The 16,235-nt window shown below is 41.8% G+C and overlaps 1 protein-coding gene across 2 annotated transcripts in view; it reads left to right on the forward strand.

Moving 5' to 3' along the window:
- Positions 1 to 16,235, forward strand: part of CRIM1 (cysteine rich transmembrane BMP regulator 1) — a 555,578-nt gene that overhangs the window by 353,834 nt on the left and 185,509 nt on the right. For both annotated transcript variants that reach the window (XM_069955382.1, XM_069955383.1), the window contains exons 6-7: positions 8,138 to 8,320; positions 14,245 to 14,442. In XM_069955382.1, coding sequence (XP_069811483.1) covers positions 8,138 to 8,320; positions 14,245 to 14,442 — 381 coding nt within the window. The remainder of the gene's footprint in view (positions 1 to 8,137; positions 8,321 to 14,244; positions 14,443 to 16,235) is intronic.

Raw genomic sequence — 16,235 nt, forward strand, 5'->3', positions numbered from 1 at the left:
AAACCTATGTAATACTTTTGGAGTTAGTAAACGGACTTTGTTAAAGCGTATTTAAGACTTTACCTTCCACTGTAAAAAAAAAAAAAAAAAAAGTTGCTTGCGCTTAAAGGATTTTATTTCCAGGACAGACCTTATAACAGAGGTATTACTTACCTATACATATACACAGGATGTGCTATAAATGTCTGAGACAAGTGGGTCAACCTCTGGCCAGGCAATATTTAGACCTCATTCACAGCATGTAGTGTTCAGCAATTCACGGACCTCTGCATTGCTGCTAGTGATCCGTGATGATTTATTTTTTTATATGAGCTTCCAATTGAGCAGAAATAGCCTTTGAATCTCCATACGTCTGTATGATACTCTCCGTAAGTAAGTTTGTTTGGCCCTTTCTGTAACTCGCATAGACTTTTGTATGTCACATTCACTTAGAGTAAGCTTAAGGTGGCTGTAACTGACCATTAAATCATTCTTTAAAAAAGTTATAGGGGTTTTCCCATCTCAGCTTGGAGGGTTTGTCAAGTTAAATATTTATCCAAATACTTTCATTTAGCAATCTTGTCTCCTTCTTCTGATTTTCTGCTCTTTCCCTTCCATTGGTGACAGCTTATTGTCTAAGATACCGACCACCACTCTGCTCTAAAAGCAATGGTCAAACTAATGATCCCTACGAGTTAAATTGTATTTAGAGATGAGCGAATTGATCATCTAAACAAAGTGAAGCACTTCGTTTGATCAGCGCTCCGCTCATCAAGCCGACTGCCTGTCAGCTCTGCTCCGCTCCCTCCCACTCCACCCTGGGTGCTGGAGAAAAGCTGGATCCAATTCTGGGAAACTGGGAGAAGTTTTCCAGGATTGGATCCAACTTTGACTGCCATCTTGGGAGGAGTGGCAGGGAGCAGATCAGGGTTGAAAGGCAGTGGGCTTCATGAGCAGAGCGCTGATCAAACGAAGCGATTCGCTCATCTCGAATTATATTAGCTGAGTTGGGAATAGATAGGAAGGACCAATAATAATATGTTAATACCACATAAAAAAGACAAGACTAAATAGCCTAAGCATAAGAGCTGGACATCCTTATCACATCATGCACAGTCACAATGTGGAGGAATGTTATAATGATATATTTACATGCAGTTGACAAACATTTGTAAATCCCTTCATATTCTAAAGAAAGAAATTTCCAAAAAACAGCTGTCTGCTGCAATTCTAATTATTTTACAGCATAGAGTGGATACTGCTGGATACTTCATATCAGGGTTCTGGACTCACACATTCATCTCTTACTCATCCATACGATTTATTATGATTTTCCAACGTTTCTTTAAATAATAGCTGCCCGTGATTTTTTTTTTTTTTATAAGTTGTCCAGACAAAAACAAATGAAAAGGTTGGCCACCTTGCCTCAGAGCATGAACAACAGGTTTTCTCCCTAAAAGGCCATCTTACTTAATGGACTGAATAAGGCCATGTGAAGTCTTTAGACATGTGAATCATGGATCTTATGTCATAAAGCTAAAGAAGATGCACAAATCATTCACGCATCATCTGCTGAATGCAGAAAGCGTATTGATTTTGACTTTTCAGCATGACGCACTTTGTCATGAATCTCGGCTGCTATTCTCCCCAACAGTAGTGAATAAACACGGCGTAACCACCAAAGGTTTGATGGAGAGCAGTCTACTGCTTTGTAGTACGATCAATCAGGTTCTGCAAATTGTATGTACCCTGACAGATGAGATGTAGTTTTTGTATCATGATTTAGAAATGCCTAAGTGCAATTGCTGATCCAAATTGATTTTAAAGTACTAAAGAAAAAGGCAAAATAATAAACCAAAAGAAATACTGCTTACTGCTGTCCACAAAATCTATAGGCCATCAGCGGCCAGAACATTGAATGCACGCTCCTAACCACAGCTGAGTTATGGCACAGATCTGTGTAGATGAAGGTGATTATTGCAAATCGGCATTTCGGAGGAGAGTGTATGATACACACATAACATATGTACACATAACCTGCAAGAACTCCTGTGCTGTGTGATAGGACACTACCCTCATAAAGTCAGACCATAAAAAGTGGGAGGAATGGAAAGAAATATTGGCCCAGGGTATAAAATACATACAGGTGTATACTGCCTATAACCATTGCTACTGTAGCGTTCTGACTCTTATATGGCAACCCCGTGGCAGGCTATAAATTCTTTTCAATGGACATTCATCGGTCAACCGCGGTGGTGCTCCGTTCCAATATAGACAACCATAAATGCAAAGGTCAAAAAAGTTGTCCGCGCTTAAGATTATTCCTTATACTTTTACTTATTATATATATATATATATATATTTTATATATATATATTATATATATATATATATATATATATATATATATATAATAAAATATATGAGAAACAGATCGCTGATCTCAGGGAGACCAGCCAAACGATAACACTGCCGGCTGCTAGTGGGAGCACTTAATGCTGTGAAATCCTAGGTGCATTGCCACCTGGGAAACATGAATATGCAAAAGAAGAGCCTGTGGAGCCTCATCAAAGAGTCTTGAAACACAGGACTAGCCAGATATCCCTCCAGGAAGGACCCATCCAAGGGGTGGCTCCTGTTAGGAAAACACAAAAACCACCATATTAAGTGGCCCTATAAGTCAATATAATGGTGGTTTTGGTGGTTTCCTAACAGGAGCCACCACTTGGCTGGGTCCTTCCTGGAGAGATATCTGGCTAGTCCTGTGTTTCGAGACTCTTTGATGAGGCTCCACGGTCTCTTCTTTTGTATATTTATATATAATATATAAGAGAGACACCTACAAATATAAACAGCGCCTTCCACTTTTTTCATGTTTATATATCTCTGAACAGAGGGTGCATTCTACTGAGCCATTGGCTGTTTCGCGAAGACATGCTTTTTCCAGCCTAGCGGAAACGGCCATTGCCTCAGGGGAACTCACTTGCAAAAATATAACTGCTTGGATTGCTTATGGTGAGTGCCTCAATTTTTTTTACCCTATACCTTTGAAAACTGATTTAAGATTGGTTGTTACAGGCAGTTTACACTACTGTCTGTTTCATACCCCGCTATTGGAGTTGTTTTGCCACATGCTAAACATATTAGGTCTACATATTATAAATGACTTGTTATTTTAAAGGGTGTCACATTCTAATGCTAAAAGTTATCCTTCAACTTTTTTGGCATTGTAGAGTACGCTAAAATATACAGACTCATCTCATTTTGTCTCAATACCATTTGTTCTTTTTATAGACCGTTTCATTAGCCAAATGGTTCCACTGGCCTTGGTGTCGGTGATTAAGGCCAGAACACAGCTTGCATCTTCTCCGTCCTTTATGTAATAAACTTGAGTGCTGTTTACAGAAGGTCTATTGTCAAGCCGTTTGATCATTTTTCAGCAACATTCTCTTGCATGTATAAATTATGGTACTGCTGTAGGAGCTGAAGTGGCACGGGTAACAAAAAGTAGTGAAATTCTGACCATTTCAAGCCTTTCACCTCTTAGATGATGATAGATGTTCCGCTGGGACTCAGGGTAAATCGGAAATACTTTTTACGTCCTCTCAGCACAACTTTAACTTAGTTGCAGCCCGGCCATCATAAGATGGATTGCCCCCATATATGTATTAGTCAAGTATAATAGGTGTCACTTGTGAGCTGCTTGCTTGAGGACAGCATGGTAAATAGTATAATAACTCAAGTGACATACCGGCTTTATTGAAGATTTGGGACACGAAGGGTATTCCGTGCATAAAATATGAAAGTTGTGTTTCTTGTGCTTCTTTTTATTTTGTTTGACACTAGATTTGTGAAAACTAATTTTAAATAATTGCAGAAAATACATTAAATATATTGCACCTGCTAAAGGACGATTGTTCCTCAACGTGAGGTGTCTCTCCATATTACCATGTATAAATAATAATAAGAATACTTTTAACTCTCATAAAGGGTCTATACCTTGTCTATTATTCATTGTCCAGGCTCAAGTTTTGTCTGTCAGCATACTAGAGGTGGCTTATTTCTCTCTCTCTGCCATGCATGATCAGGCAAAGCTCTTAAGAGTGTTCATGTACCTGAAACATTTCAGACGACTGGTAGAGGTTTGATTTGTCTTAGACAAAATGTCTGAGACATTTCAGACTACTGGTAGAGTGTTGATTTGTCTTATATTTCAACTTGTTGCTGGATCAACTTTATTGCTCCAAGAGCTCTTGGTGTACTGGAACGTTAATATTCTGCCAATGTGATCGCTCTTCCCTTGGTTCAGAGCGGGTATGGACTGACATCTAGGGTTCTTGCTGCTCAGATGTAATGGGAGAGATACAGTAGGTGCTGCCTCGGCGTTTGATAACTCGTATGGACCTTTTCAAGAAGTACTTGAACTATGTTAGTATGTGACAAAGAAATAATATACTATTGGGAATGGGATGGCTTATATTTCCTTCATGTATGAGCACAATGATGGTAAAACCTGGTGATCTTTTAATGAAATTAAATAAAACAGCGAAAATACAGACATTAAGTTTTCAAGGTTTTGTGTGTGTATATATAGTGTAAGGATCTTCCCGGGGGATAGTGTGTTGGACACAGTTCAGCAGCACACTTGGACTTATAAAACAGCTTGGAGTTTATTTGTAGCATTAACAGTCCATAACAGAAATATAGCAACACTGTGCTTAAAGACCAAAACAAAACAAAAGGTCTTGCCCGTCTGGGCGCTAACTAACACAACAGGTTACCTCTCTGGCACTTCGATAACAGTATCGCAGGGTATGGACAATCCCCAGCAGCAGTGGTATCCCTTGCTCCCAGCAACTACAGCATGCAGGCTGTTTCCTCCTGGCTAAGAGCAAGGACCTGTACACTGTGTGAGCTTTTTGCCTTCTCAGGCTGATTGGGATCAGAGCTCACCTGATCCCAAAACCCACACTGGATCGAGGGGGAGGAAATGGCAGATCCCACTACCAACCTATCCGCCATTCCAGTAAATCCGGCCCGGAAAACTTAAACAACGACTCAGCAGCATATCACTGCTGAGCAACCGATCTCTCCCAGATTTACCATCTCACACTAAGCTGTAACCTAGGTGAGATGTACACCCCCTCGCACACTTTACCAGTGACATGTCTACAATACTTACATAGTTAATACGGTTGAAAAAAGACACATGTCCATCAAGTTCAACCAAGGAGGGGATGGATACAGGGAAGGGGGAGGGGTGATAGGTTCTATACATATGCATTTATATTATTTTGCTCTAAGAACTTGTCTAGGCCGGTTTTGAAGCCCTCTAATGTTTTTGCTGTGACCAGATCCTGTGGTAGACCGTTCCACAGATTCACAGTTCTCATGATAAAGAAGGCTTGTCGCCTCCGGAGGTTGAACCTTTTTTTCTCCAGGCGGAGGCAATGCCCTCTTGTCCTTTGAGGGGGTTTTACCTGGAACATCTTTTCCCCATATTTCTTGTAGGGGCCATTTATATATTTAAATAAATTAATCATATCTCCCCTTAAACGTCTCTTCTCCAGACTAAACAAATGTAATTCTTTTAATCTCTCCTCATAACTAAGATGCTCCATTCCCCTTATTAGTTTAGTTGCCCGTCTTTGTACCCTCTCCAGCTCTAGAACATCCTTTTTATGAATCGGGTTCCAAAACTGGACAGCATACTCCAGATGGGGCCGCACCAAAGCTTTATAAAGCGGTAATATTATATCCCTGTCCCGAGAGTCCATGCCTGTTTTAATGCATGACAATATCCTGCTGGCCTTAGAAGCAGCTGACTGACATTGTGTGCTGTTCTGTAGTCTATTATCTACAAGTACACCCAGATCCTTCTCCATCAGTGACTCTCCCAGAGTAACTCCCCCCAGGACATATGATGCATGTGGGTTATTAGTACCCAGGTGCATAACTTTTATATACATTTATCCACATTGAACCTCATTTGCCAAGTGGACGCCCAAACACTCAGTGTGTCTAAGTCATCCTGTAATATCTGCACATCCTCCATAGACTGTACCGTACTACAAAGCTTGGTGTCATCTGCAAAGATAGAAACATTGCTGTTAATTCCATTCTCAATATCATTAATAAACAAGTTAAACAAAAGAGGGCCCAGTACTGACCCTTGGGGTACACCACTTATTACCGGGGACCATTCGGAGTAGGAATCATTGACCACCACTCTCTGGGTACGATTATTAAGCCAGTTTTCAATCCAGTTACACATTAAATTTTCCAAACCGATAGACTTTAACTTACCCATCAGACGTCCATGAGGAACTGTGTCAAACGCTTTTGCAAAATCCAGGTACACGATATCCACAGCCACGCCGCCATCCAGGCTTCTACTTACCTCTTCATAGAAACATATTAGGTTGGTTTGACAGCTTCTGTCCTTAGTAAAACCATGCTGGTTATCACTTATAATACTATTAGCCACTACATATTCCTGGATGTAGTCCCTTATAAGCCCCTCAAATAGTTTCCCCACAATGGACGTTAAGCTTACAGGTCTATAGTTACCTGGGGAAGTTCGAGAGCCCTTTTTGAAGATCGGCATTACATTTGCCTTATGCCAGTCCCTCGGCACAATACCAGTAAGCAAAGAATCACAGAATATTTCATACAAGGGTAGAGAAATTACAGAACTGAGTTCCCTAAGAACTCTGGGGTGTAATCCATCAGGCCCTGGAGCTTTGGTTACATTGAGTTTGTTTAATTTATCTTGGACCATATCTATAGTAAACCGGTTCAGTACATTACATGTGTTAGCAGCACTGGCCCCACCCACCTCAGTACTGGCCCCACCCACCACAGCTCCATCCTCTTTTGTATATACAGAACTGAAGAACCCATTAAGTAACTCAGCTTTCTCCTGATCCCCAGTTATTAATTCCCCTTCACCATTATTTAGGGGTCCTACATGCTCTGACCTTGGTTTTTTTGCATTAATATATTTGAAGAATTTTTTGGGGTTTCTTTTGCTTTCTATAGCTACCTGCCTTTCGTTGTGAATTTTTGCTGCTTTTATTAAATTTTTACAGGTTTTGTTGACTTCTTTGTAATGTTTAAATGCTACAGCTGACCCCTCTGATTTATATTTTTTGAATGCCCCTGTTTTCTCATTTATAGCCCTTCTAACCTCGGTTGTAAGCCATGTGGGATTGGATTTTAACCCTTTATATTTGTTACCCATAGGAATATATTTGGCAGTACAGTTATTTAATGTGGATTTGAAGATTTCCCATTTATTAGCTGTATCCGTATGTGACAGCCGCTCCCAGTCTATGCCCTGAAGTTCTGCCCTTAACCCAGGAAAATTGGCCCATTTAAAATTAAGAGTTTTTGCCCTCCCAACATGTTTTTCTTTTCTACACTTTAAGCTAAAAGTCACTATATTGTGGTCACTATTCCCCAGGTGTTCATGGACAGTGACATCCCCAACCAGCTCAGCATTGTTAGAAATAACCAGATCCAACAAGGCATCACTTCTAGTTGGCTCCTCCACAAACTGGCCCAGAAAATTATCCTGCAGGAGGTTAAGAAATTTCCTCCCCTTTGTGGTTTTAGCTAAACCGTGACCCCAATCTATATCTGGGTAGTCGAGGTCCCCCATTACCACTACTGTTCCCTCCCGGGCAGCCCGCTCTATTTGTCTATTCAACTGACCATCTACCTCCTCAGTAATGTTGGGGGGTCTATAGATTACACCAAGAATAATTTTTTCACTCTTTACCTCCTTCTGTAGTTCTACCCATAATGCTTCCACATCATCACAGTCATCGCCCACTATTGCATCTTTTACACTCACTTTAATATCATTCCTGACATACAGACATACTCCTCCTCCCCTTCTGCCCACCCGGTCCCTTCTGAACAACGTAAATCCCTGAATATTGACAGCCCAGTCATGTGAGGAGTCCAGCCTTATATATGACCAAGCAGTGGACTTTCTGGCTGATTTTTATTATTGAGTTTGCAGTTCTGTGTTTCTTTATATTATTGTATTTATTATTTACAGATACTTTATTGTATTTACAAATACACAAAGGTCTAAAATATTTACTAGAAATCTCAAAAGTGTTTTTTTTCCTTCCTGTTTCTTTTTTAGAGACAAAGCCAGCATGTATATTTAATAACGTGGAGTATTATGATGGCGATATGTTTCGTATGGATGCATGTCGCTTCTGTCGGTGTCAAGGAGGCGTTTCCATTTGCTTCTCAGCTCAGTGTGGAGAGCTGCACTGTGACCGCTACTACGTCCCAGAGGGAGAGTGCTGTCCAGTTTGTGAAGGTAATGTCAATTATCAGAATCAGTAAGAACTCATTTTCAGGAAATGCAAATGGTTATGGTTAATTGTTGAGCATTGCCAAGACGTTGCACAGCTATTATTTACTACATGTCCACTACTATTTACTACAGGTTTCACGAGGGCAGATTTATCTGCATGTCCTGAAAATGTGCACAAGCAGACTGCACTATAACTACTTAGCCATTTCCTGAGACTGACAAAACCAACTGAAACACATTTCTTTAATTTCTTATTTTGCAATATTCTGCTAATAAATACATCATACTGCCATATATCCTTTGCAGGTACCATTACTCATACAGTGATGCTGCAAAAACCTAATCACTACCACATCTGCAGAACTGCATGCACCTTTTAGAACAGTCACATTAATGTTTTTACATACGAATCATCTCACAAATTTCCCCATTGAAGTCCTATGTAACATCTGGCCAGTAATATCCCACATCAGCCTAGAATAGAGTAAATGTACGCCAGGTCAGAATTGGCACAGAACGTGTGCCTGTTTAGTGAGTTCCCTAGTATAGGACATGTTTTTGTCCTGAGCAGTGTAGTAGTTTCAGCCTGTTTCACTAACCCTTCTTATATGGTGCCAAAACTTGTCCTTACAGATCCTCACCATTAGCCATTAGAATGAAAATCCCTAAAAAGCTATTCTCATGAGGCTGATTTGTTGCAGACATTTCTGCAAATAAAAATCTGTTCTATACATATGAATGGGGCTGTTTCTGCAGCATGTGCATCGACTTTCTCTAACCCCATTAAGATGTATGGAAAATTTGCAGACATCTCTTCTATGTGTAGATCCATAACCTGGAGTTTAGTCCCAGAGCACTGGATTTTTTTATTTTTTTTTTGCTTTACATGAGAAATCTAAACTGGCAGAATTAATTGGATCAAACCTATATAGCAAGTTCTGATCATATATTCTGAGGTTAGCGATAAAGGGTATTACAGTTTCAGCTAATTTTTTTTGTGTTATGAGAAGTTATTTATTTTCCAGTATACTCTATGTATCAGTTCCTCACAGTTTTCAAGATCTCTGCTAGCTGTTATTTAGTAGAGACTTTGCTTACTTCATGTTGCTAAAATGTGATGGACACATAGGTGCATGACTTATTACAACTTACAGCTTTAGTATAGTATATACCAGGGGTACTCAACAACTGTTAGTGAAGGTCCACTTACCGGGGTCTATTATCAGGTGAAGGTCCGAGCTGAACATCAGTAAGAAACGTGTTTTGTTACTTTTCACAAACGTTCAACTATTTACATACAGAGTTGATGCTTATTCCCTGAAAACTGGCCCCCCTGTTGCTCCCCCAGTAGTATATAGCCTCCCTGTGAGCTCTCCCCCTGTATTATATAGCCCCCGTGCGCTCTCCCCCTGTAGTATATAGTCCCCCTGTAGTATATAGCCCCCCTGTTACCTCTCCCCCTGTAGTATATAGCCCCCTGTGCTCACCCCTGTAGTATATAGCCCCCCTGTGACTTCTCCCCCTGTAGTATATAGCCCCCTGTGCTCACCCCTGTAGTATATAGCCCCCCTGTGACCTCTCCCCCTGTAGTATATAGCCCCCCTGTGATCTCTTCCCCTGTAGTATATAGCCCCCTGTGAGCTCCCCCCAGTTATATATAGCCCCCGTGCACTCTCCGCCTGTAGTATATAACCCCCTGTGAGCTCCCCCCAGTAGTATATAGCCCCCCTGTTACCTCTCCTCCTGTAGTATATAGCCCCCTCTGAGCTCCCCCCAGTAGTGTATAGTCCCCCTGTGCACTCTCCCCCTGTAGTATATAGCCCCCCTGTGACCTCTTCCCCTGTAGTATATAGCCCCCTGTGAGCTCCCCCCAGTAGTATATAGCCCCTTGTGAGCTCCCCCCAGTAGTATATAGCCCACCTGTGTGCTTTCCCCAGTAGTATATAGCCCACCTGTGTGCTCTCCCCCTGTAGTATATAGCCCCCCTGTGACCTCTCCCCCCTGTAGTATATAGCCCCCCCCCTGTGCGCTCTCCCCCTGTAGTATATAGACCCCCTTGAGCTCCCCCCTGTAGTATCTAGACCCCCCCCCAGTAGTATATAGCCCCGAGACAAAAAAACAAACAAATCACAACTCACCTAGCACCTCGCTCCCCCGCCGCACCTGTCTTCTTCTTTTCTCATGTCGATCCGGCCCCCGGCTTATTCGCTCTCTCTGGGGATGTCCCGGGGATTCCCCAGCAGAGCGCGCACCAGAGACCTCAGTGTATGCCGCTGGCCTGTACTTCCGGGAAGTTCAGGCCAGCGGCATACACTGAGCTCACAGGTGCACGCTCTGCTGGGGAATCCCCGGGACATCCCCAGAGAGCGCAAATCAGCCGGGGACCGGACTGACACTGCCCCCAGCCCCACAGGCGTACTGACATCTAAGGACAGTACGCCTATGGGGCGGGAGGAAGTGCGGTGGGGAGAGGGACACATGGGAGCCGGGGGGGTTGGGAGGTCTGACCAGGGGTCCGAACAGCTGGCCTCCGCGGTCCGGGTTCGGACCGCGATCCGCCAGTTGAGAACCCCTGGTATATACTTTAACACCAGTCCGTCCCACACCTGCATGTCAATCATGTGACAACACAGATTCTTATTCCTTGGTCATATACAACAAGTCCTTTTCAACAAATGCCTTTTATTTGCTGAAGTAACACATTCTGTAGTACCAGATATGCAGAATATCTACACAAAGTGCATTGTATAAAGCTAACATGAAAGAGAAGAGGAAATAACAAAGCAGAGTGGAAAAAGAAAAGATACCTATCCTTGTACTTTTTAGGTAAATAACTGTAAATTGTGTAGCATTTGGCACAAGTGTTCTCTATCACAAGGGAAATAGCTTTATCTCCATTACTCAATCACCCCAATGTGCATCACTGCCTGATAACATCGCTGCTCACTTCCAACATAAAGCCGGAGATGCTGCACATCTGCCCAAGACATCTGCTTCTAGCATCTGATGGACCTGTTGCCGCTTACTGATGCGTTCATCCATTCAGACTGAAAAGCCCTAGGCAGGGTCATTACACCGAGCCTGGAGCTTGCATTTTACCATGTACCTTGCTTAGTACTTAATTTCTGGTCAACATAAATTTTTTGCGATTAATAAGAGGATTGCTCGGAGTCATCTAGATACAGTTAACATAGTCATTATTTATATCCAGGCTTTTTCCATTTTGATTAACCATTTACTTAGCAGTTCACTTGTATAACAATTGTTAGAACAATACAACTTATTAAATTATCTTTCTTGTAGAAAATTAGAGCCTTTATTTATTACATTTGAGGATCTCAATAGCCTTTAGTTAAGTCCTTATGGACTTAGTGTTTAGCAGTTTTTCAGCCTTTTTTTGGTACTGCTTTTCTAGAATGGTAAATAAGAGGGGGGATCTGTTAGTCTAATTTTTCCTTTAATTCTTAATTTCCAACTGTATAGTAAAAAGATAGCAAATTAGATGCTCAAACGCTATAACCGAACTGGATATGTGCAAAACAGAGGTGCATAGAGCCAGCCTCCATCAGTGCTTTGCAGATGAAAAACCTGGGAGTTCTCAATCCCAGCTGTAAGGAGCTGTGGTGCTATGGTAAGAACTGACCCCTTACTCAAACATTTTGGAAAAACAGCAAAGGCTTTCTAAGGCTATGTTCACACAACGTAGTAATGACAGACATTCTTTAGTGGACGGTTGTCATTTAACACTGAACCGCGGCAGCTGTTGTAAAGCAACAGTCGTTAATAATGATCATGACTATTCATAACTGTGGAAGTTTTACAACAACAGCTATTTTACGTTGTGTGAACATAGTCTAAAACTGAAGGTAGTAGGGGGATCCTTATTAGGAGTTTATTTTGAAAAGCACCCTTAAGTCTTGGGCAATTCGCCGGCTGTGCACACAACGTATTTGATAATAATAGAATAGATAATACAACGTAAAGGCTGTGCAAACCTAGTCTTAAAGAGGACCTGTGGCCTCTCCTGACCGGTCATTTTCAGTACAAGCATTCCCCATGACATAACAATTCTGAAACATCTTTGCTATAGCTTAGTGTTGTTTCCTGGTTATTCTTACAAGAAATATATTGCCTAATAGCCAGCTGAGTGTTACCAGCCTGGGGGCATGTCCATATTTACTGTCTGACACTCACAGAGCTCTGGATAGTCTCAGATAAGCAGGACACCCCCCACCCCACCCCCAACCGGTAACACCCACTTGACTATTTATTGATCTGTTTCTAGGAAGAAAAGAAAAGCAGCTGTACAACACAGAGCTATAAGACAAGATGTTCCAATATCACTGGTTCTTAAAAGAAATGTCTAGTTCAGAACATCTATAACCAACTTTGTAAAATAGTGTTTTGCTTTTGTGTATGTTTATTTTTCAATGAACCATCTAGAGCATGGGCCAATCTGCGTCCCTCCAGCTGTTGCAAAACTACATTACCCATCATGCCTGGACAGCCAAATCCAAAGCTTTAGCTGTCCAGGCATGATGGGAGTTGTAGTTTCGCAACAGCTGGAGGGCCATAGTTTGGAGACCCATGATATAGAGTATATGCCAGCAGTGAGACATTCACCTTTTTCCTGTTGTATCATGAGTGCAGAAAGGGCATGTATCAATTATTATTGACAACAATCTCCAACTCTTACAATCAGAACTTGTGAAATGAAGTTGTTCCTGTAAGTCTTCATTAAGATTAATGATAGTGGAAGATAGAATTAGTTGGGCAGATAATTGAATTGAAATTGAGTTCTTATATACCATTAACTGAACAGTGCCAACAAGAGGCTGACTAGACAGGGTTTCTGTAAGTTAATCAAAGCTCATAAGTTTGAAGATGTGTGAATAATTGTTTTTCCTTCCTAAGGATTTTTACTATCTGTCCCTTAGAAAACTTAAAGCGGATCTCTCAACGGAATTTGTTGCCCAATTTAAGGACCCTGCAGTGTAATGATGGGACCGCTAGGATATTAGACCAAATGCCACAGAATTCTACATGCATACTGTATCATTGCTTTAATAGCAGCTAATAAAAAACATTCTGTTAGTGGATGAGGCAACAATGAATACATGACAGCTGTCAATCATTGATCATGGGCATCTTGTATTTCCATCTTATGCCAAGTTATGATTATTTGTATTTTTTTAAAAAAGTAGGTGTAGTGCTAAATCCATTTGTTTTTCCCTGAATAGTGGCCCTTTATAGTGGCCCAGATGTGTGAGAAACTGTAGAGTGGGCCTATTTACATTAAAGAGAAAGTCCCACTAAAACTATAATTGGCAGACAGACCGGGTGTGTGTGTGTGTGTGTGTGTGTGTGTGTGTGTGGGGGGGGGGGGGGGGGGGGGGGGGATAATAAATAAGAGAACTCAACAGTCCCCGTGCCTCCATTGCACCACACTCTGGTCCTGGTTACAGCAGGGTGCAAAGTGATAAATCTCCCCTAATGTGTCTGGTAAACAATGAAGAGTAAGAAGTACTGTGGCCCCTTCCATCAGATAATCAATGGGGGGTGCTTTGAGCTGGATCTCAATCGATCTGATATTGAAAGCCTATCCTACAGATCTACCAACAATATTAGACAATTAGGGTTTTTTTCTTTTTATTATATATAATTCTTTTACTTACCTATATCGCTAAACCAAACCCGTGTCAATGTTTTTAGTCGTTGCAGCATTATCAAAGAGATGCTGGTATGGGTAGAAAAATAATTTTGTATCAATTAATGACCAAAAAGAGATATTTTGATCTACATTGTGGCAGACATATAAAGAATAGTGTCTGGAAGCTCTTTTAATGTTTGTTTAATGTTTCAGCTCACAGTAGAATTTCCACTATAAAGTTATTAATGTTACACAATATTGTTTGTTTTTCCTGCAGATCCTGTGTATCCAGTCCATGATCCTGCTGGTTGCTACGCTAATGGACAGATAAGAAGTCATGGTGACCGCTGGAGGGAAGATGACTGCACATTCTGCCAGTGCATTAATGGAGAGCCACATTGTGTTGCTACAGCATGTGGTCAGAGCTGTCTGAAGCCAGTCAAAGTGCCCGGAGAATGCTGCCCAGTGTGTGAAGGTATGGACGCGTGGAGTCACTGCTTTTTTGTAATATTTTAGAAATTCTCAAATATTTAGCTACATATCCTATAAAAGCAGAGTGTGTCCCACCACCAGTCCCTCTATTCTAAGCTGTAGCGAAAACTTTAATTATGATAAACTAATATCTTCTATTCATTCTGTATTCACTTCAGTGAGTACAAGAAAGAAAGGCAGGCGAATAACACTTCTGTTGTCCCATATGATACCTTTCTGCCTAGGTGCTGTTGCCCAGGGACCCTATAAAAAGCAGTCAGATGACACCTTAAAAAGACAGTAAACTTGCTTCCTACTGCATAAAAGGGAGCTGGCAAATGATTCCCATGGCAGACAATGTTTGATGAATTGTTGTCCCCCTGAGGAATCTGCTGAGTGGTAAGGGATTTGTTAGTGAGCCACGCTGGAGGTGTTCTATAATGTACTCACTACTAGTAACATTTGGCCGAGCACCTGTCTCACATACTGTTCTTGTTCTCTTATGTTTGTGCCTGCCCCGTCTTATCCTGTATTTCACAGTGAAGTTATTAAAAGGTATACGTATTGTATTGATCAAAGTTTATTAAAAGAAGCAGCAGGATCAGTGGTGAGGAGACAGGAGAATGGATTGCTTACCTTCATTCTTGAGATCAAATACCTTAACTAAAAGCAGAAAAGCTTTAGTTTTCTATTTTCCTGTACGGCAGATTGCAATAGTTTATGTATAAAAGGCGAACTGGAGAGAATGGAACGGCTGCACATCCCATCCATGGCTGATACTAATGCCGCTTGGCCTATATTAAAAATCAACACCAGAGTGTCTGTATATGAATTGATCAAGCCATATTGCCCCGTGTACCACCGCGCAGGTCCTCTGGTCCACACGGGTCCCTACACTAACTCCACACCGTGTCGGTCAGCGACCGCCAACCCCGCAAAGGGTGCACATGCAGGGAAGGGAGGCCATGGAACGGCCCTGCAACCCCAATGTCACAGGACCAGACCCAAAAAGCCCCACCAAAACCCAGCCAGCACCACCGGCGGTGTGTGGTGTGGTGTTTTTGGGTCTGGTCCTGTGGCATGGGGGTCGCAGGGCCGTCCCATGGCCCCCGTTCCCTGACTGTGCGTGCCTGCGGGGTGGGTGGCCACTGACTGGCACGGTGTGGACTTAGTGTAGGGACCCATGTGTATCAGATACCGGCACGAGGTACATGGGGCAGTATGGCTTGATCAATTCATACACAAAATTCTGATGTGTTTTTTATTTAGCCTAGGGGCACTAGTATCAGCCATAGGTGTGAGGTGCAGCACTCTTTTTCTTCCCTGAACCGCATTATGTATAAAAGGCATGACATGAACAGTCAGAAGAGCCATCAGATTATTAATATTCCTAAAGGAAGGAATCAGTAGAAGCCCCACTGCTGCATCCACCCCAAAATTAATGACAGGTTAACAATAATCCACCCTGCCTGGGGATTATAGCAAAGCAGCGAGAGCAGCCGCAGGGAAGAATACTCACAAAGGAGAGTAAATCCTGCCATCGTACAGGGCAAACACTTTACTAATAATACTATAATTATGCAACTTAACATATTAGAACAGGTCAGGGGTCAGGAAAATGGAACTTTTAGCAATAACCTAGGAGAATGTTAGTGCACAGCTACAGTCTGACTGCCAAGCACATGGCAATTATTACATTACACGCGTCTCAAAACAAGTGATTGACAGGCGGGCCAGAGCAAGGAGCTCTTAACTATATGTGATAAGTACTTCTAACTCAGTGTGAAATGACTACCT

This window comes from Dendropsophus ebraccatus, chromosome 15, assembly GCF_027789765.1.
Source record: "Dendropsophus ebraccatus isolate aDenEbr1 chromosome 15, aDenEbr1.pat, whole genome shotgun sequence".
In the NCBI taxonomy this organism is placed as follows: Eukaryota; Metazoa; Chordata; class Amphibia; order Anura; family Hylidae; genus Dendropsophus; species Dendropsophus ebraccatus.